The sequence below is a fragment of the Mobula hypostoma genome, chromosome 22, assembly GCF_963921235.1.
Source record: "Mobula hypostoma chromosome 22, sMobHyp1.1, whole genome shotgun sequence".
NCBI classification, from domain to species: Eukaryota; Metazoa; Chordata; class Chondrichthyes; order Myliobatiformes; family Myliobatidae; genus Mobula; species Mobula hypostoma.
In genome coordinates, this window is record NC_086118.1 from 37,830,813 (window position 1) to 37,852,997 (window position 22,185).

At 42.2% G+C, this 22,185-nt stretch overlaps 2 protein-coding genes across 10 annotated transcripts in view; one reads left to right on the plus strand and one right to left on the minus strand.

Annotated features, from left to right (window-relative positions):
- Positions 1–10,129: 10,129 nt before the first annotated feature.
- On the minus strand, positions 10,130–19,463 carry LOC134360283 (uncharacterized). Of its 5 annotated transcripts, none has more exons than XR_010021304.1 (4): positions 18,823–19,463; positions 18,270–18,583; positions 15,311–16,929; positions 10,130–11,558 (listed from the first exon to the last, which is right to left on the minus strand). XR_010021304.1 is itself a non-coding variant. In XM_063074462.1 (3 exons), exons 1-3 carry the CDS (start codon positions 19,231–19,233, stop codon positions 16,860–16,862), a joined length of 651 nt encoding a protein of 216 aa, XP_062930532.1. In that variant the 5' UTR covers positions 19,234–19,463; the 3' UTR covers positions 14,777–16,859. The 5 variants fall into 5 exon arrangements, 1 of the variants encoding a protein (XP_062930532.1); XR_010021301.1 differs by having other exon boundaries at positions 18,270–18,422; positions 18,806–19,463; XR_010021303.1 differs by having other exon boundaries at positions 18,806–19,463.
- Positions 11,568–22,185, plus strand: part of LOC134360282 (BAH and coiled-coil domain-containing protein 1-like) — a 451,521-nt gene continuing 440,903 nt past the window's right edge. For 4 of the 5 annotated variants that reach the window (XR_010021300.1, XM_063074458.1, XM_063074460.1 and 1 more), the window contains exons 1-2: positions 19,714–19,852; positions 21,641–21,958. Coding sequence is in view for 4 of the 5 variants with exons in the window: in XM_063074458.1 (XP_062930528.1) it covers positions 21,763–21,958 (196 nt within the window). In the remaining variant the exon portion in view is untranslated. Of the gene's footprint in view, positions 12,308–19,713; positions 19,853–21,640; positions 21,959–22,185 lie in introns of those variants that run through there. The other variant, XM_063074459.1, reaches the window with a different exon arrangement.

Here is a 22,185-nt window from a genome sequence, read left to right on the forward strand (position 1 = left end):
TAGAGTCTTGTCAAATTTTGGAGAAGTTGTCTCCCCTTGTAGGGAAATCTCAAAATAGGAAGCATTGTTTTGGAATAAAATGGAGCTTCCTCTTGTGACCTGGATACTGCCTTTTACTCCCAGCCTTCTGATAATGGGCTGCTTTCACTCACTTAAAGCCACTTGACCCTCTGTCATTTAAAGCACCAATCAAAGTTGTTGAGTGCATTATTTACATTGCAAAATGGAGGGCGCCATGTAATGTCATAACTGCCATCTTTCAGGAATCCTATCCAGTTCTTTGTGTGCAGTTCTGGTCACCTACCTACAGGAAAGACATCAAGAAGGTTGAAAGAGTACAGAGAAATTTTATAAGGATGTTGCTGGGACTTGAGGACCCAAGTTATAGTAAAATATTGATTAGGTTAGAACTTTATTCCCTGGAGCATAGGAGAATTTGATAGAGGGATAGAAAGTTATGAGGGGGATAGATAGGGTAGAAGCAAGCAGGCTCTTCGTACATAGGTTGAGTGAGACTAGAACTGGAGGTCATAGGTTAAGGGTGAAAGTTGAAATATCCAAGGGGAACCTAAAGGGGAAACTTCTTCACTCAGAGGGTGGTGCGAGTGTGGAATCAACTGCCAGTGGAGTTGGTGGATGAAGGTTTGATTGAAACATTTAAGTTAAGTTTGGATGGGAGGGGCATGGAAGCCTATGGCCCAGACGCTGATCGATGGAACGGGGCAGAGTTACAGTCTGGCATTAACTAGATGGGTCAAGGGGCCTGCTTCTATGACTCTATGACTCTAAGCGTAGGGGAATTCTCCTGTGCTGTTCAATGGTCTCTCTGACCAGCACCACCAAAAGGTTAGGGGATCGCAAATGTAATAATCAACCACCGAGTGTTCTGGGGTGTTTTGAGGATCTTAAAGATTTGACTTAGTCAACAAATGTGTTCTAAACTTATTATTCCCTTTTTCCCCTGGTGGGAAACGCTGCTCTCTGCTTTGTCATATTCATTACTGGATGATTGTCATTGGAAAATATGTCAAATCCTACTTAAATTGAAACTAACCATCTGTGGTGTAGCATGTGCTGAATCATAGAGATCTGACATGATCTTCCTTAATTAATCGATGGAACATTGAAAAATGAATGCCTCTTATTGTTTTCAAATATGTTTAGAATGTTTACCTATTAAGAAAATCTGTTAATATTTTCAATGGTCTTTCTTCTGGCATGCTGTTAGAGTAAACCAAATAGGCATTCTGAACAAGTAGACATTGTCTAGCTGTATTTCTTCTTCTTGCGCCCTTAACTCCTGGTGGCGTCGTTGTGGCACCATCATGACAGGCTTTGCCCCAGTTTGGTGTGCTCATCGTGCGGCGTGTCTTGGGCATCTGAAACCTGGCGGAGCCCATCCCTCTCCAGGTCTGACCACAGCCGATTTCCTCCAACTAGGTGGCTCGCCTTGGTGGAGAGCATGTGACCGTTATAGTGCATCTGAGAACCTTTCCACCCCGGCCGGTGACTTCATCATGGAATTCATTCGCCCAGTGGTGCCGTGTTAACACCACCCCCTCACGTGGTTTAGCCCGCCAGCTGAAGCGGTTTACCGGGGTATGGAGCTTAGAGCCAACACGTCAGAGATTTAGGAGATGGATGAGGACCAGTGATGCCCGTCCACCCTGTCTGGTAGGGAGCAGCATGCCAGACATCAAAGGTACTACCTCTATCCAGAGCCCCCTGTACCCCAAATATGTAATACATATTTGTAACAACTGTACTTCTGGTTTAAAATCGCGCTACTGAATGCGTGCAACAGCTCACTGGTAGTTCAAAAGACAAGAAATTTGATTGAAAACATTACTGATAACACCTTTTCTGAAGTAAATTGTGGTAAATTATCACCGCAAACATTGAAGAGGCAAGCGAAGGTGAAGCATATTTGGGAGATGAACCGTGCTGGTACGTTGCAGAATCGACGAAGATGGAGTGAGCCATTTGGAGAGGAGAAGTCGAGACAGAGTAGTTCTGACACCCATACAACTGGCCTGGGTGCGAGGTTAGGTCGTTCTGGGTGCCGAGCCGAATTAGAGAAGTCAAGAGCAGCTTTGAGCTGGGGGGCGAAATCTGGGCTCGGAGCGAGTCACTGAGCAGCATGGTCTAGGTCTGGTGTGGTTTCCTGCGCTGGGGCTCGGGTCCTAGCGTGAGGTACAATATGCTGTTTGGACAATTTAAACACCAGCCCAGATAGACTGGAAAGACATGCTCACTCTCCCATGATGTTCACTTTTCTCTCTCCATGGCGCTAAGTCTATGAAGGGTGTCCTGGCTGCTGTGCTCTGTGCCCACTAATATGATACCAACTGATACTGAGGCTCTGGGCCTTCTCCGGGCTGCCTTGGGGTTCGGATCTAAGGATTCATTTTGGTGCAGAATGTTGTTTGCATGATTTGTGTTTTTCCCCCTTTCTCTGTGCATTGGGTGCCGGTACTTATTTATTTTTTAATTGGGTTCTTTTGGGTTTCTTACTTTGTGGCTGCCTGCAAGCAAACAAATCTCAAGGTTGTATAAATTGTACATTCTTAGATAACAAGTGTACTTTGAACTTTGAACATACAAAATGCTGGAGGAACTCAGCAGGTCAGGTAGCATCTGTGGAAAGGAATAAACAGTTGACATTTTGGGTCATCAGGACTGGAGATGTAGGGGAAAGAAGCCAGAACAGAAGGTGGGGGTGGGGAAGGAGTATAAGCTGGAAGGTGGTGGGTGAATCCAGCTGGATGAGGGAGCCGGGGATAAAGTGAGAACCTGGGAAGTGATAGATGGAAAAGGTAAAGGCCCGGAGAAGAAGGATTTTGATAGGAGAGGAGAGTGGACCATAGGAGAAAGGGAAGGAGGAAGAGTACCACAGGGAGGTGGTAGGCAGGTGAGGAGAAAAGGTAAGAGAGGGGAATTGGAGAAGGAAAGGGAGAGGGAAAAATTACTGAAAGTTGGAGAAATTGATGTTCATGACATCAGGTTGGAGGCTACCCAGATGGAATATGAAGTGTTGCCCCTCCAACCTGAGGGAGGCTTCATTGTGACAGTAGAGGACTGTCTAACGTAGACAGTCTAACGAGGAAATCTACTGTAAAATGAGCTGAGATTTGAGAGAATATCCTATGGCGCTTAATTTGTGCGTAACGTGGTAAACCTTCTGGAAGCACCTTCCCAGTACCATGTTGTTCAAATCTTAACCAAAATGTCTGTACTGTCATCTCACATAGCAACTGCCAATATATTCCTTTCAGTGCTTTGACGCAATCTCAGTCTGAGATATTCTGCATAAGATACATCCTGGCAATGTTGTGTTAAGACCCCACGCAAAATTAAGACCTGTTGTGTAAACAAAGTACATTGCCAACATCAGTACAGCTTACAATCATTTGGGTCCATATGGCTGCTGTCCCCAAATAGTTTTCCTTTAACAGCAATACTATGTCCAAACGTTATTGCTGTAGGAGGATCCGTATACTGATAGCCAGCTATTGATCTAGGCACTGATATGGATGTTGGTAACAGCCAGCAATAGCACTCAATAGCAACAATTTGTTTTATGCAGTATTTTAAAATAGCAAAACAGCCCAAGGCTCTTCAGAGGAGCATCATTCAAATAAATTTTGACACTGAGCCAAAGAAGGCATTTGGGAAAATGACCAAAAACTGAGTCAATGATGGGTTTTACCAAGCCTTTTAAAGGAAGAGAGAAAGAAACCAAAGAGAATTAAGGAAAGAATTCCAAAGCTTAGGGCCTTGGAGGCTGAAAATACAGCTTTCAATGATGGAGCAATTAAATTCAGAGATCTACATACTAGAACTGGCATTTGGTAATTGGTTTATTACTGTGACCTGTACCGAAATATAAAGAGGAGCTATTGCTTGCATGCCATGCTTATGCACGTCAAGGTAGTGCAAATGGAAAGGGTCAAAAAAGAATAAGAATATAGTGGTACAGTTACCGAGAAAGTACGTGCAGGTAGACAGATAAAAAGCAAGAGCCACAACAAAGCAGGCCGAGAGATCAAATATTGATCTTTATTGTATGAGAGATCCATTCAGGAGTCTTACCTCAGCAGGATGGACACTGTCCTTGAGCCTAGTGAAATGTGCTTTCAGGCTTTTGTACCTTCTGCCTGATGGGAAGGGGAAGAAGAGAGAAAGACACACACACACAAAATGCTGGAGGAACTCAGCATGTCTGGCAGCATCTATGGAGAGGAATGAACAGTTGATGTTTCGGGCCAAGATCCTTCATCAGGACTGAAAAATAAGGGGACAGGGAAAGAGCCCCCTTATTTTCCAGTCCTAATGAAGGATCTCGGTCCAAAATGTTGGCTGTTTACTCCTTTCCATTGATGCTGCTTGACCTGCTGAGTTCCACCAGCATTTTGTGTGTGTTATTCTGGATTTCCAGCATCTGCAGAACCTCTTGTGTTTAAGAAGAGAGATAACTGGGGTGGAAAAGATCCTTGATTATGTTGGCTGCTTTCCCAAGGCAGCAGGAGCTGTAGACTGAGTCAAGAGAAGGAAGGCTGCTTTTCTTATAGATTGGGCTTGTTCACAACCCTGCACTTCTTTGCAGTCTTGGGCAGAGCAGTTGCCATACTAAGTTGTAATGCATTCAGATAGTATGCTGTCTGTGGCATATATGTAAACATTAGTGAGGAACATAGAGGACATACTGAATTCCCTTAGCCTTCTGAGGGTGTAGAGGTGTGAGTGTGCTTTCTTAGCTATAGTGTCCATGTGGCTGGAACAGGACAAGGTGTTGGTGGTACCTACACTTTGAAGCTTGAGGTTTTCAACCATCTTAACCTCAGCACCATTTATACAGATTGGATATATACTCATCTAGCTTGTTGAAGTTAATGACCAGTTACACGAGGAAATCTGCAGATGCTGGAATTTCAAGCAACACACATAAAAGTTGCTGGTGAACACAGCAGGCCAGGCAGCATCTCTAGGAAGAGGTACAGTCGACGTTTCGGGCCGAGACCCTTCGTCAGGACTAACTGAAAGAAGAGCTAGTAAGAGATTTGAAAGTGGGAGGGGGAGGGGGAGGGGGAGATCCAAAATGATAGGAGAAGACAGGAGGGGGAGGGATGAAGCCAAGAGCTGGACAGGTGATTGGCAAAAGGGATATGAGAGGACCATGGGACAGGAGGCCCAGGGAGAAAGAAAAGGGGGAGGGGGGGAAAAAACCAGAGGATGGGCAAGGGGTGTAGTGAGAGGGACAGAGGGAGAAAAAGGAGAGAGAGAAAAGGAATGTGTGTATATAAATAAATAACGGATGGGGTACGAGGGGGAGGTGGGGCATTAGCGGAAGTCTGAGAAGTCAATGTTCATGCCATCAGGTTGGAGACTACCCAGACAGAATACAAGGTGTTGTTCTTCCAACCTGAGTGTGGCTTCATCTTTACAGTAGAGGAGGCAGTGGATAAACATATCAGAATGGGAATGGGATGTGGAATTATAGTGATCCTCTCCTATCCTTTTGCCAATCACCTGTCCAGCTCTTGGCTATCATTTCCGATCTCCCCCTCCCCCTCCCACTTTCAAATCTCTTACTAGCTCTTCTTTCAGTTAGTCCTGACGAAGGGTCTCGGCCCGAAACGTCAACTGTACCTCTTCCTAGAGACGCTGCCTGGCCTGCTGCGTTCACCAGCAACTTTTATGTGTGTTGTTTAATGACCAGTTATTTTGTTTTGCTGACATTGAAGAAAGTTATATTCTTGAAATCATGCCACTAGGGTTTCTATCTTCATCCAATACTTATTGCATATTGGACATTGTGAAGTGGAAGGATGCAGAGAAGGATACATGGTCGGCACAACATTGTGGGCCAAGGGGCCTGTAATGTGCTGTAGATTTCTATGCTTCTGAGGGCTACATGAAAGTGTAGCGGGTAGCACTGCTTTACAGAACCAGCAATTGCCAGTCAGTGTTCCTGCTGCTGCCTGTAAGAAGTTTGTATGTTCTCCCACTGACTGAATGGGCTTTCTCTGGGCGCACCAGTTTACAAAGACATACAGTTAGGATTAGTGAGTTGTGGGCCTGCTAGTTTGGGTGTCGAAGCATGGCAACACTTGCAGAATGCCCAGCAACAATATGTGCTGATTTGATGCAAATGATGCATTTCACTGTATGTTTCCATCGTTTGACGTACACGTGACAAATGAAGTTAATCATTAATCTCTTTCATCTTTAGAGGTCTTAAGGAAGTTACGAAATTACAGAGTTTGCAAGGGGGTTTAGAGATCTCTTTTCTGAGAGATTTGAAAATAAGGGTGGGAATTTCAAAAATGAAGTACAGGGTAACCAGGAGCTAAATCAGGTCAGCATGCAAGGTAGATGAATGGAACTTGGCCCAAATTAGGAGACTTTTGGGTAAACTCAAGTTTAAACATAGAACATAGAAAAGTACAACACAGTGCAGAACAGGACAACACAATACAGAACAGTACAACACAGTGCAGAACAGTACAACACAGGACAACACAGTACAGAACAGTACAACACAGTACAGAACAGTACAACACAGTACAGAACAGTACAACAAAGTGCAGAACAGTACAACACAGTACAGAACAGTACAACACAGCGCAGAACAGTATAAGACAGTACAGAACAGTACAACACAGTACAGAACAGTACAACACAGTGCAGAACAGTACAACACAGTACAGAACAGTACAACACACTGCAGAACAGTACAACACAGTGCAGAATAGTACAACACAGTGCCGAACAGTACAACACAGGACAACACAGTACAGAACAGTACAACACAGTGCAGAACAGTACAACACAGTACAGAACAGTACAACACACTGCAGAACAGTACAACACAGTGCAGAATAGTATAACACAGTGCCGAACAGTACAACACAGTGCCGAACAGTACAACACAGTACAGAACAGTACAACACAGTACAGAACAGTAGAACACAGTGCAGAACAGTACAACACAGCGCAGAACAGTACAACACAGTACAGAACAGTACAACACAGTGCAGAACAGTACAACACAGTACAGAACAGTACAACACAGTACAGAACAGTACAACACAGTGCAGAACAGTACAACACAGTACAGAACAGTACAACACACTGCAGAACAGTACAACACAGTGCAGAACAGTACAACACAGTACAGAATAGTACAACACAGTACAGAACAGTAGAACACAGTACAGAACAGTACAACACAGTATAGAACAGTACAACACAGTACAGAACAGTACAACACAGTGCAGAACAGTACAACACAGTGCAGAACAATACAACACAGTACAACACAGTACAGAACAGTACAACACAGTACAGAACAGTACAACACAGTGCAGAACAGTACAACACAGTACAGAACAGTACAACACAGTGCAGAATAGTACAACACAGTGCAGAACAGTACAACACAGTGGGGAACAGTACAGAACAGTACAACACGGTACAGAACAGTACAACACAGTACAGAACAGTACAACACAGTACACAGTACAGAACAGTACAACACAGTACAGAACAGTACAACACAGTGCAGAACAGTACAACACAGTATAGAACAGTACAACATAGTGCAGAACAGAACAGTACAACACAGTGCAGGATAGTACAACACAGTACGGAACAGTACAACACAGTGCCGAACAGTACAACACAGTGGACAACAGTACAACACAGTATAGAACAGTATAACATAGTATAGAACAGTACAACACAGTGCAGAACAGTACAACACAGTACAGAACAGTACAGCACAGCGCAGAACAGTACAACACGGTACAGAATAGTACAACACAGTACAGAACAGTACAACACAGTGCAGAACAGTACAACACAGTGCAGAACAGTATAACACAGCACAGAACAGTGCAACACAGCACAAAATAGTACAACACAGTACAGAACAGTACAACACAGTACAGAACAGTACAACACAGCACAGAACAGTACAACACAGTACAGAACAGTAGGACACAGTACAGAATAGTACAGCACAGTGCAGAACAGTACAACACAGTACAGAACAGTACAACACAGTGCAGAACAATACAACACAGTAGAACACAGTACAGAACAGTACAACACAGTGCAGAACAGTACAACACAGTGCAGAACAGTACAACACAGTACAGAACAGTACAACACAGTGCAGAACAGTACAACACAGTGCAGAACAGTACAACACAGTACAGAACAGTACAACACAGCGCAGAACAGTACAACACGGTACAGAATAGTACAACACAGTACAGAACAGTACAACACAGTGCAGAACAGTACAGCACAGTGCAGAACAGTACAACACAGTACAACACAGCACAAAATAGTACAACACAGTACAGAACAGTACAACACAGTACAGAACAATACAACACAGCACAGAACAGTACAACACAGTACAGAACAGCAGGACACAGTACAGAATAGTACAGCACAGTGCAGAACAGTAAAGCACAGTGCAGAACAGTAAAACACAGTACAGAACAGTACAACACAGTGTAGAACAGTACAACACAGTACAGAACTGTACAACACAGTACAGAACAGTACAACACAGTACAACACAGTGCAGAACAGTACAACAAAGTACAACACAGTACAGAACAGTACAACACAGTGCAGAACAGTACAACACAGTGTAGAACAGTACAACACAGTGCAGAACAGTACAACACAGTACAGAACAGTACAACACAGTACGGAACAGTACAACACAGTACAGAACAGTACAACACAGTGTAGAACAGTACAACACAGTGCAGAACAGTACAACACAGTACAGAACAGTACAACACAGTACGGAACAGTACAACACAGTACAGAACAGTACAACACAGTGCAGAACAGTACAACACAGTACAGAACAGTACAACACAGACGACACAGTACGGAACAGTACGACACAGTGCAGAACAGTACAACACAGCGCAGAACAGTACAACACAGTGCAGAACAGTACAACACAGTACAGAACAGTACAACACAGTGTAGAACAGTACAACACTGTGCAGAACAGTACAACACAGCACAGAACAGTACAACACAGTGCAGAACAGTACAACACAGTACAGAACAGTACAACACAGTGCAGAACAGTACAACACAGTGCAGAACAGTACAACACAGTACAGAACAGTACAACACAGTACAACACAGTATAGGCCCTTCGGCTCACCATGCCAACCTTTCAACCTACTCAAATCTAACATTTCTCTCCCACTTAGCCCACTATTTTTCTTTCCCTTGCATTAGCTATTTCTGCGCTGGAAAATGGCCCTGGCTGACCATTCTACCTATGCCTCTTATAATCTTATACACCTCTGTCAAGTCACTTCTCATCCGCCTTTAATCCAAAGGGAAAAGCCTTAGTTCACTCAGCCTATCCTCATAAGACATGTTCACCAATCCAGGCAGCATCCTGGTAAATCTCCTCTGCACTCTCTCTGAAGGTTTGACATCCTTCCTAGAATAAGGTGACCAGAATTGAACACAATCCTCCAAGTGTGGTCTAAGTAGAGTTTTATAAAGCTGCAACATTAACTTGTGGCTCTTGAACTCAGTTCCCTGACTAATGAAGGCCAACATACTATGTGCCTTCCAAACCATCCAACAACTTGAGGGATCTATGGATATGGAGTCCAATTTCCCTGTTTTCCTCAACACTACTAGAAATCCTACCATTAACTTTGTACTCTGCCTTCAAGTTCGACCTTCCGAAGTGAATCACTTTACACTTCTCCAGAATGGACTCCATCTGCCACTTCTCAGCCCAGTTCTGCATCCTATCATTGCCCCACTGTGACCCACAACAACCTTCTGCACTATCCAGAACACCATCAAACCTACAGATAATAAAATAATGGCTGTTGGCCATGAGTGCATTGGACTATTTGAGTTTAGAAGTTACAAAGGCAATATTCAGGGCTTCTACATCTAATGAGCAATTGAGGGCTATGGATGTAATGGAGATCACAAATGAGATTACCATGACGAAGAAGACATTGGACAACTATTGCCATGAAGGCTGCCTGTCCCACATGAACAGCCAAGAAAAGAGTTCAATAATAACTTTTCAAACTGTAGCTGTTTTCATGCAAATATTTAATCATCTTTGGCTCAATAATTAACTGTAAAATTAGTGCAATGCCAAGTAGGTACTGACTCAAAAAGCTGCCCTTCCTGTCAATTTTATATCAGCAATATGTTGAACATTTTTGTTAAATATTTATTATTTTAAATCCAGCAGTTACTTATAAACTATTACCAAGAAAAATTATTTCAATTACTATTCAATCAAACGGTTAATGAAGAAATGGTAATATGCAAGACAATAAAATGACAGCTTAAGGCTGCATATGCATAATCAATGAGTTTTAAAAGTTCTGGAGTCATTTGTTTTTCTTACTACGACAAAATTATAGTTTAATGACTCTTACAAAGTATTAAATAACTAAAGTTTCTGATGTGATTTTAATTTGTGAGTGACACTTTGCTAAAGGTGGAAATATCACTTTAGAGTTGAATTAGTTTAGAATATTAAACAATCAAATATAATGGATGAACAGAGGAAATATTATTCTAGGATGGATGGACAGATTCAGCATGAAAGAATAAATATTGAATTGATTTGTTTCTTTTGAGGAAAAAGTCATAGGTAGAATCAATTTGTTTTCACATAAAAATAGAACATGTTTATGGTTGACTATCAAAATTATATGATGCATTTAAAGGGTAACTTCAAGAAGACGCTAATAAAAGCCTTCTCCCGGACTATATAAACTTGTGTATAAATACCACTGGTTATATCTCCGCGGAAGTCACTAGTCTAGAAACACGTCTAGGAAGGCTGTGTGCGTTGAAGCCGAACAGTTCGAACATTCCATCTCCACTGGTGTTCGGTGTCGACACTGACTTACAGCTGTAGACATTACACAGTGCGTTTGAGTTTAATTTCCCCATGTTTGGGATTTTCACTTTAACTGGACCTGTACAGGAAAATTGCTCCACGATATAAGTTGAAAACTGATAAAATTCTGCAGGGTGTGTGCAGACACTGGGACCCAGACAGGCCGCTGTGCTTCCAGACTTGTAGGAACCTTAAAAATTGAAGGCAGCAGTTTCAGTAGCCAAATGATGAAGGCGATAGAGAGTGTAAAGTATTGCCAATCAATGCTAAAGATCAATAATCCAACAATAAATAAAGACATCAGCTCGTACGAAATAAGTGCACTCGTGAAGAAGCCATTATTCAAACGATGTGAAACTTCTTTCTGTGAAGACACGCTTTAGTTTACTCAAATCTCAGCTTGTTCTGAAAATTTAGCGGTGGCTGACGTCAAGCCGATGACGCCATCGAGTAGCGAAAAGGGTTGACGTCATTCCAGGGGGGGTCCCAGGACGACGTCACGCTTTTCCCAGGGCCATGACCTCGCCAGAAAGTTCAGGGCAATAAACATCATGCTTGGAAGTTCTCGTCCTGGGCGGGGAATCGGGGGAGGACCGCAAGAAGTAGCGCTCGGGGCTCTGTCCTAAAAAAAGATGAATGCGGGAAACATTGTTATCGAGGAACATAATGGCTATTAAATCAGGAAAAAAAGTAAACAGATGATCTTCAGAAAGCAAACGATAACCAGAATCAGCATCGTTGTGTGTCGCTTTCCTTTATTCCGTAGTGTCTTTATAAAAGGCGCTGGTGTTGGGGGAGGGTTATTCAGTAGAGAGGGCTGCTCTTAAACAACACTTCGGAATATTGTCAATCCAACAATGGCCGAGTTTAGGAAGTTTGGAGTATTGCAGGTTTTCTACGGATCACAGAATCCGGAATTTTAGTTGGGGGAAACACATTTCCGCCCCGCCACCACCCCCTCCCATATAAAAAAAAACAAGTAAATGTGGCGGGGGCGCCGGTGTTTGTAACAAAGGGAGCGGGCTGACTGGCCAAAGCGAGATACTGGGACTGGGGAAAAGCGGAGAGGATCTGGAAAAGAGATTAGATTTCGCTTCTCTCTCATCAATTTTATGGTTAATGTCAAGCGGCTCCATTGTGGGAGAAGAGGCACGTCAGCTAGCTATAAATTCGTGAGCAGAGTGGCAGCGCAGAGCGCATCTGTTTGACCGAGTACATTGCCTCTCATACTGTATGGAGACAGGTAGAATCCTGTTTGAGCACCATCTATCAGCAAACCAGAGTCAATCCGGGACAAATATAAACCTACCAGACATTTACTACCGAGTTTTCTCTAGGAAACATTTTCGATCTGCCGCCTGCGCCGTCTCGGTATGTTCTTTTGCTTTTAATTTTGTTTTTATCTCGCTGTATTTTTTCCCGTCGCAAATTGTTTGATATTCACGACAATGTATGAGAGGGAAAGAGGAAGGAAAGCAGAAATAAAGCGGCCTACTGTAGCTAAAATATGTGCACACGGTGTAAAGAAGATGCCCTAAGATCACTGACCGCACCGTCTCCTAGTTACAAGGAATATAAGCTTAACACTGGAGTACGCCTTTTATCGTGCAGAGGAATGTAAGGTTGCATTTTCATTTTTAAATTAAAAATAACTTTTAAACAAGTCAAAGCACCCAATTTATAAAGAAAAATATCCACTCATTTAAAACCGTGATGACAGGGGCAAGATGTTGCTTTGGGTTTACTGGAAATCTGGGAAGAAAGAAAAGTGCAATTATGAGCAGAATTTGTAAGTAATTTGTATTTTTCACACACCGCCGGCTTATTTATACCTCCGTTATCAATGTTTGGGAGTATAGTGCAGCGAGAATGGTCGACCCCCTTATTTCAGCTTTGCAATGTGTTAAAGTGCCGTTAATACTCATTTTAAACTTCAGATTCCGAGACCAATGTTTGTTTCCAACTTCAGCATACGTGTCAAATGGTAGAGAATAAAATATGTAGTAATTAAGAGAATTTTCATTTATCGGTGGATGTTGTATTAATTTGGAAAGGGATGATTTCGCCTGTAGATTTTTTTTAAAAAGATTGTCTTTCGTGTTTCTATTTCTGCCGAGAAACTGTCGGTGTATCTGAACTCAAGGCAAATGCACCCTTTAACAAACGGCTGCAAAATCAAACGCGTGGCACTATAAAATAATCTGAGGTGGCGAAAATGCCATTCACCAGATTGTCCCATATTTCTGACAAATATATTTAACAGTGCCTTTTGTCGCTCTGATTTTTGAGAATAGTTTTATTTTACCTGGCGTTGATCTTCTGCTCATTGATTGTTACATCTTATTATTTTAAAAGTGTACAGAAACTGACAGGGCTTCAACCACGGGATTACAAATACATTGCCAATTAGATCTTATTTTGCAGGTTTAAAGCAAATAGATTAAACACTTTTGAGTTACCGTGCCATTTAAAACCTCAAACGTCTTTTGTTTTTTAATCAAATTATTGCAGAAATTCGAGTATTTTCTTTGGCAGTGGACAGATAGTAGGTCGGCTGGCGTGGACGAAGTGAAATCATGCAGAACGCTGTAATCTCTCCACTATCCGCTGAGTCCCCTTTTTTTTAAAAAAAAGATTCATATTGGCGAATAAAACGTAGTGTTGATTACAGGGACATCACGGGGAAAGAGGGGTCGGGTTGTAAAAGCAGAACATCTTTACCCTTTCCATTTTTTATTTTATTGCTTATTGTGTCTTAAACAACAAAAGCGGAATGAAAGGAGTTCGAAAGGGGAACCCCGCGGTTGGAGAACTGTTTGTAATGAGGGAGTGTAATCAGCGACTATCTTATTGTTTTTTACTGACTGATGCAAGGTTGTTAATTATCTCCTTAAAATTCAAAGAGGGAAAAACACTTAAAACAAAACAGATAGTTTGCAAGGCAATAGAAGTTGATTTTTTTTCAGCGCCTGTGCTGGAGATAATAAAAGGCGCCATCGTTATCTGTATACAATAGGATTCGGACTGCCCATCGTTGTAAAAAAGTAATCTATGGAATCGGTTTAGCATTAAGTAAACGTACATAAATAAAATATGTGATAAATTTTACCTTGAATATTACCGGAGGTTGAAAAGTAATGCTATAAAATAAGCGTCATTGCCAAGGTTTTAATATTGGTGTTGAAATATATGTATGAAATGGAGAGACGAATCTGTGTGTGTGTGTATGCTTTAAGACTTTATTCCAGGGATTCAGTCATGCCGATGTGACATGGGGGAATTCTCCAGCGAGTAGCCGCCTCGGAGCACACCCAGAGCGGGGAGAGAGTGCGCAGCGGCCAGGCTTCATTGAAATCGACGTGGAAGTCCACAAACAAACGCTATGTGAGATCAACCATCACGAGGACATACTTATATTGTAAATCAGCGTGTTATTCTATTGTAAACAGAGGGTTTCATTCGTGCCATTTTACATTCGCTGCTTTGCAATTCATTTCATGTCCGCGTTTTGTCTCTTTAAACAGATGGTACAAAAGATAAATCCGGCCCATCAGCACAATTCCCAGAAACTGTGAAATATAGGGAGCTCTTACCAAAACACAGCACACGAGACGAGCCCGGAGGTTGCAAAGACTGTTGTTTAACGTTTGTGTGTGCAAGAATTTTATAAGACAGACGCCGATTGACTCAGAAATAGATATTGTATACATTGCTGACATTATTTTATAGGAGAAAGGATTATTTTGTTTCATTTGAACAAATATTAGTTATATAAATGCAAGGGTTTTCTTACACAACTTCCCCCCCCCCCCAGCACACGTTACACTTTCCCCCTATACCTCGGTATCACATATCTTGGATATTTAAAACCCTCTACCCTCTCAGTTCACCGAATCGTGGGTATTGACACCAGTTTCGTCCGTTCTAATCATTCCACTGTCTATCTCTTCCTACGAAGTTTGTTATATCATATATCTCCCCTTTTCTGATCCTTTCCCTTTCTCCCCCTCTTCCTCGCAATCCATTTTGTAAAATAAACACATTTTACTTTAACTGTAGATTCCAAGCCACAACCTTCCCCGTCTTCCGTCTGATAAGATCTGAAACCGAAAGTCGATTTCGCGCTGCTCGGCGCCCGCCAAAAAAAAAGTGTAGCCGTCCCGTCCGCAGATTTACACTGCCACCGAATTTGTGTCTGCTGGCTGACATCTTCCCAAAATAGACCAACTAATTTTACAATTGCCTAGAAAGTATTGGGTCCAGGGAATTGAGAGGAGGGGCGAGGTTGTCGATTTAAAATAGATTTTTTTTTGAAAGCAGCTTGTTTTAAGATCAGCAGACTCCCACGGTGCGAGCGCACGGTGTCAAACTCACTGGTATATACAGATTTTACATTCGAGCTCCTTCCGCCAAATACCGGTTCTTGAAATCCGAGCTCTCCTGAATGTTTCAATGCGCCTCACTCCGAGGCCACAGCTACCTCCACCCGACCCGTCCTCGGTTGCAATTCGAACCGAAAGAGGAATTTTTATCTCGAGGGTGGGGGTGGAAAACAGTCTCGGTTCGTTGTTCCTTCTGAGAACTGCTACAGAGCCTCCGGCGTGGAAGTTCACACAACGCGGAACAGTCCAATCCAATATTAAAATGGCCATCTGCACGCAGTGTATATCATTTATTTAGATCGGTAATTAAATTCACTACAATACATAAATTCATCAACAGATAGCGATTGCTAATAACCATCGTGCATATTGAGCATCGATTGTGTTTTCGTCATATTGCTATGCAATAAATTGATAATTAACAACTCCGGCAAGTCATAAAATCCTTTTAGTTTAAGCACAATAAGTTTTTTTTGTTAGGAACGCTCGAGTTTATTTCCCCTGCTCTTTTAAACTAGCGACCATTAAAACAGGAACCTCCACTGCTAAGCGTGCATTTCAAACGGAGAGCAAGGCTAAGCGACAAAAAACGTGGGCTAAAGTCTGTTAATTTTAAAGAAAATCTGATACATTGTCAGAAATAAGCAGCTCACTTGTCGCGTAAATGCAAAACAAATTAAACAATTGTTTAAATAATTACTCATGGATACATAAAGAAAAACTCAAAACATTTATCTCCGGTTGAAGGTTTGATCGCACCTCGCATACGTACATTTGCGGGCACGTGAGTCCTCCCGTAAATGAACGATCGTGACGGATCTAATCAGAAATTGCCAAATCCATTTTAAAAATCTACCAAAGCAACAATATCCACAAAAGGAAATGCTAAAAACTTAACTCGAATAATGTAAGCTAGCCCGCCTTTGCCCTGCTGTTCATAGAAATAACATTAGAATTTTTAATAAAATGCTAAAAAAAACTTATCGAGCAAGCAGGAATTAAATCTGTAGTTATTGGGATCTTTCTCCTGCAAATGTACAATCGATAGAAATTGTTGACTTAAATTATATTGCTCTGTGAAGTTAAATGTTAGTGAAATTTTGATGTTAAGAAGACCAGTTTCTTTGATTACTGGCGACATATATTTGTAATAAAATGCACTCGCGCGCTATAAAGTAGACGCTCTCAATTGCTAAATTTAGCAGCAAAACTGAGAGTCTCCATATTTCTACAGGAATGTCTGACTGAGGAATCCAGATTAGAACCTAAGCGATTTGTTTAATATTTTTATAGGCGCAGAATTTGTTGGAGAGGCCATCTCATCTCCTCAAGTTGATTTGAGAGCTCGCGGCCGAGCAGTTTATATTGTTCCTGTACTCCCATTACACAGTGCTTACTTAAGCATCAGGGCGATTACGCCGTGTACGTGGCGGCTCCCCAAGCAGGTTCAGAGTCGGAGCTCCGCGTTCACACACATGCTAGCAAGAATCAAGCGGCAGAAATTCACTTGTCAGGGGAAGATAGCGGTAGAGAAATCGCTTTCACACCAGCCGAGCTTGGGATTTCTTTCCACGGTGTATCCACGTGCTCCCTATTCCTAAATTTGGATCCCTGTTAAAGAGAACAAAACTAGAGAGTGAACTCCTGGAACAGGTACCAAGCAACCTTCAAAACGCAATTGAATCAGTTGTGCATTTTTATCTCACTGCACGACTACTTTCTTCTCCTCCAGCAGACTTGTTTGAAACAAAACGATCAGATTTGGCCGGGTTCCTGAAGCCGCCACCGTTTTTAGTAACCGTAGTGTCTTTAGATTTATTTATACACTAAATACGGCAAAGTTCAGTACGCAATCAGTTCAAAAACGCTAAAATGAAAGGCCTAGCAGCCGTGCATGGGCATTACTATCTTTATTTTCAAACATTTAGGCCAGATTCCTTAATGATAGTAACTTTACGATATAGCACGAGACCGCCGCTCAACATTGTACAAATAGTATTTTAATTTTTTTTTGGATAAAAGTTATGGAAGCCTAAAGAGGAAATGTCTAACCTTATGAGGTATTTCAGCTTTTTAGGTGTTTTCTTTGATTTTCTGTTAGTCACTTAAAATTGTAATACCAAGTACGAATGGACATCTGGTTTACCTTTGGAACACTTTATCTTAATTGATGTTTTAAAGTGTTCTTTATGACGATCGGTAGGTTCCAAAAGCTAAAACCAGATCTTCGCCCCTTCCCTTTTTAAAAAAAAATCCACCACTTTGGGTACGTGATCTGTATAAAATGTCTGAAATTCCAATTAAACAGGCGATTTAAAAACGCACCAGGCATCACTGCATGTAGACTGCTTTTTAGATTTTTCGAGCCCCGTTTAATTTTACGTTTTTCATCAATAAAATGCCTCGTAATGAAGTAACCGTGCCAATAGCTTCTACCATTTACGAGAATGACCTCAACAGCTTATAATGTAACACAGATGCTGTATCCTATTAGAGAGATTTCTCACATTCACTCAGAGCTCGGTGGATTAAAGTAACAGCCTCCTCCTTACAATCTATATTGAAATCATGCAGCAAGATAACTGACTGGTGCCTTTCTATTTAAATGTTCTCTTTTCCCTACAGAGCGCGATTTTCTCTCAGAATTGACTCCTATTTCATCTCAGATGTTTTCTGACGGTCATGCTTTCGAATCAGACCCAAAGCCGAGAGATCACCGGTTGGCTGGTCGGCTCTGAATGCATGATAGCCGTCTAAACCCGACAGTTTACGGCAAGGGAAAGCCAGATGTTGGCACTGTAGGTTTTTACACTTTTAATGGGTATTTGTGTCTGCGCTTCGTGTCTATTTTAATCTATACACCAATTCACAACTGGCTTGCAAATCCTTGAAAAATTAATGAAATATACAGGTACAAAATTTTCAAGCAGTAATTGAAGTGTTTTTTTTACCTATCGTCCCCTCCTGCGCTTTTTTTTTGCAAAACCGTTTTTAAGAAGCGTCCTGTTTCTCTTCCCTTTTTTTGTGTGTTTTGCGTTGCCTTGCAAGCATGCAGAGAGTAGCCTCCGGCCTCTGGTGACAAGTCCTCGTTCCGGTAGTTGGATCTGGGTGTAAGATCGAAGGAAACTGTCAGTCAGTGATGCTTCATTGATCACGCACAATCCTCTTTGCAGGACTTGCCTTCTTCAACAGCCATCAGTCATTTTGCATTAATTATCCAATCCACTGGTCCTCCAGGCTTCAACAGGGCTCCTCTGTGCACACACTGTTGGTGCAAGCGAGTGAGTGAGAGAGAGAGAGAGAAAGAGCGAGAGAAAAGAGTGAGAAGCACAAACGCGAGAAATTCAAGTTAAAAGTCGAATGAACGAACGAGGTGCATATAGAGTTATACGCGAATAAGTACGATCGGGGAGCTGGGATTGCCCCAGGAGGTAGTGAAGAAGCGATAAAGAAAATAGAATTAACAAATAAATGTGTTTAAACCCACCTCAGTTTGTCATTTACCTCTTTTGAAACTCTGCACCGAAGCATGAAGCAAGTCCACGCAAATACAAGCACACACACCATCGTCAGTTTACTGCAAGCACATTGCCCTCCAAACTTCCTCTTCGCGCCAGGCGACTTGTATTGAATTTCTTCACCCTTTCGTGCACAATTGCTCGTTCCAACTCCTTCAGATCTCACGGTTCCCCCCCCCCCTTTCTCTGATCTTGCACTGAAGTACGTTAAAGCATTTGTATCTTCCTCGTGTTCGCCGCGATGCACCTTCCAGTACTTTAAAGAAGTCTTATCCATTTGTTGCTTCTCAATGTATTCCGTTTTGTCGGAGTAATCTTTGTGCCTCCTTCCTGCCGTTGGAAAGTCTGCTGCCTCGCTTTTACTGTTTCCTTTCAGACACCTCTTTTTGTCTTCCATAGTTCTTTCACATTCTGTCCTTTTCTTCTTCCTCGTTGCTTATCCCACTTCCTCACTGCTCTGAAACTCTTTTTCCCCGGGTTTCCGCATTTTTCCGCGCACTTGCCTCTCCCCCCATCAAAGAGTATTTCTCTGCAAAGATCACCTTCCTCCTGCACTACATCTCCACTCTTTCACTCTTCCCCTTTTCTGCTCAAGGGCCATTTGGGTCTCTTCGGAGGCCGCCGCGAAACCGTCACTTCCCTTTATATCTCTCTCCTGGCAACTCTCGGCCAGGGGCGCCCCGAAACCGTCGCCGCGCCCTAATTGCTTTTCATGCAGCCCGGTGCGGACTGGCCGCGAGCCAATCAGAGGCTTGTTTACACTGGTTGATTGACAGAAAACTGGCAAGCCGCCAGCCAATGGAAGTCTTGTTTACACAGGATGATTGACAAGAGCCCGGGATTGCTAGCAGTGCGTGCCTCATTGTACAGACAAGTTGTTGAAGTAAGAAATCTTTTAGTGCTCGTGCTCACTGCAACCTTTTCAGAAGTGTAGCATGTCACATAGCGTCCAGATAATTAAAAATTATTTTCTTTTTGTTTCTTTCACTATAAGGCAGTGTATACTCGGAATTCCAGTAAGTACACGTTTTTGCTACATATATACAATAAAAGTCAAAATACAAACATAAGAATTGAAATATTTGTTATTTTAACTGTAACCTAATGTTTATCGGTCTGTGTTTGTTATTAAAGCAATGTAATCAACAAACCGTTCTGGAATTTTGTTTGTTAAAATCCCATTTTTGTCCGTGCATAAAACGGAAACAGAAGCTCCAAGCGGGCGGCTGTGGTTGGACATCCGCTCTAGGCGCTCTCTCGTCCGGCTTGACTCGAGAGGACAGTTCGCACTGAGCAGATCCCATTCACCTCCCCGAAACACCTCAGATGCGTCCCAGTTTTTGAGGGGGAAAAAAAAAACAACCGAATTAAAGTAGAAAGCCTCTGAGAGCGTCGCGTTGTTTTCGATATAATGAAGAAGACAGTGAGCAGAGGGAGCGGTCTGAGCTCTAGCAGCTTTCTTATCGACTGTAACGATACGGAATGTCTCATCCCTTTTCGGCAATTCGAGAGACGGTCTCATTTTTTAAAAAAAAGACTAAACTTACGAGAGCAGTGAAATAAAACCGAGTGATAACTTTCGCCGCCGTTTTGTTGGCGAGCAGATAACATGAAGGTTTAAATTTAAAAGCACAGCAGCGCTTGTTGGAGATTAAAGAAGCACACCAAAGCAAATAGTGATCATATTGAAATGTAATTGACAACCCAATTCCCCATATGACAAAAAAACGAACATTTTACATTGTCCGATTTTGGCTGTAGTTAAAATATAGATTATGGTCGGTTGATTTTTTTTGTTATATCTTTGTGGCTCGTACTTTGCATTGCAATTTATTGAGTAACATGCATTATTTTTACGCAGAACGCAAAATGTTTGTATTTCACACATGGCAATTTCGCACATAAAATCCGACGTTTGAGATAACTGATCGTTGATGAGGGGGAATCTTCCAATTCATTTCCTTAATGCTAAATTGTCTAGCATTTGAAATCATTTCAGTGTTCTGCAATTTTAGCGTGTTGTTGCTTTGGAAACATCACCTCGATAGTAATGTCATGTGAAAATGCAGAAAAAAAGGAAGGGCGGAGAAGGAAGGCTTTTGCAAAATGAAAAAGAGAAGCGAAAAGATACATTTTGGGGCATCCAAGTGAACGATAGTGTCTTAAAGTAAATAGCTTTCTTCACGTTGTCTGCGCCATTGCCTAAAACGTGTATGCATAAAATCTGCATAAATAACTGGACAAAATGTTAAAAGAAAAATGCGGTACAAATTTTGTCCCGTAAACCAATTCGTCTTAGAAGCAGGGGCCGCCTTTAATAAACATTTCATTGTTTAATCCTCTGAGTGTCATGAGTAATTTATGTCCCTGAGAGCCGTGCGCTGAATGCAGGCTCTGTAAGTGCAGATATTTGGTTTAATTTTCTTTTATTCTCGAGACTACCAAATGTTGAGGTAAATCGATGTGATTGATGAAAGAGAATGAATTAAAATATAATTATGTATATCTTTTGCACGTTTTATAAATATTCCCAGGCAATTCCTCTTCTGCTGTTAAAATAATTCGGTTGGAGAAAGGTTGCCTTGAATTTTCTGCTCTCCTGGTTTGGCTTTTATTACAAGGGAGTTTGAAACGGAGTGGTTTTGAATTATCAGGAAGGGTATGAGTTTTCATTTGATGTTATTGTAGTTGGTGCAGTATGGCGGCTGCAAGAAAGGAAGGACGGAGCTTACAAAGTTTCTCTTCCCCGGATTTGAAGCCCAGAATAGATGTACGATTGATGGCCGATTCTCTCTCTGTTGCAGAGTATGGAAGACTCGGCTGGCTGTAAACCAGATCACCCAGATGAATTTGGATCCGCTTGAATCCGTTCCGGAGACTCGTTCGGCTTTGTGGATCTGTACGTTGAGGGCGATCTCAGTCCGCTATGGACGGCAGGGAATTTGCTCCTCCCCACCTCCTCTCTCATGCGCTCGGCGTGGAGGCGGCCAGGGAGCGCGGCGCCCTGGCGCACCGAGCCGTCGGAAGAATCGCCTCAACCGGCCACAGCACGGCACCGCACCCGGCTCATTTCCAACCTGCAAAATATTTCCCGTCTCCCCTCCCCATGGCCACACATTCAGGTTAGTGGATCTCAACGGGAACTCGTGTGTAAATATCTTTGTCTGCAAGTCAAGACCGCCAGATCGGATTTTTTTTTTGTTTTGAAAATAGCTGATTTTTTTTTTATATAACCGAAAGCATAGATTCGTGCAGGCTTTTGTTAAAGAGCTCTTAACCAGCAGCGATGCTTAGCAATTGCTTTATTTTATTAATAGCTAAATGTTTCTCAGATAAAGCTTGGTTTGAA

Coding starts and splice junctions, on each gene's coding strand:
- LOC134360283 (XM_063074462.1), bottom strand. CDS start 19,233: ATGGAAGACAAAAAGAGGTGTCTGAAAGGAAACAGTAAAAGCGAGGCA. Junction 18,423..18,805: donor GAGGTAAATGACAAACTGAG/GTGGGTTTAAAC, acceptor TCTTACACCCAG/ATCCAACTACCGGAACGAGG. Junction 16,930..18,269: donor AGCGCAGGAGGGGACGATAG/GTAAAAAAAACA, acceptor TCTCTTTAACAG/GGATCCAAATTTAGGAATAG.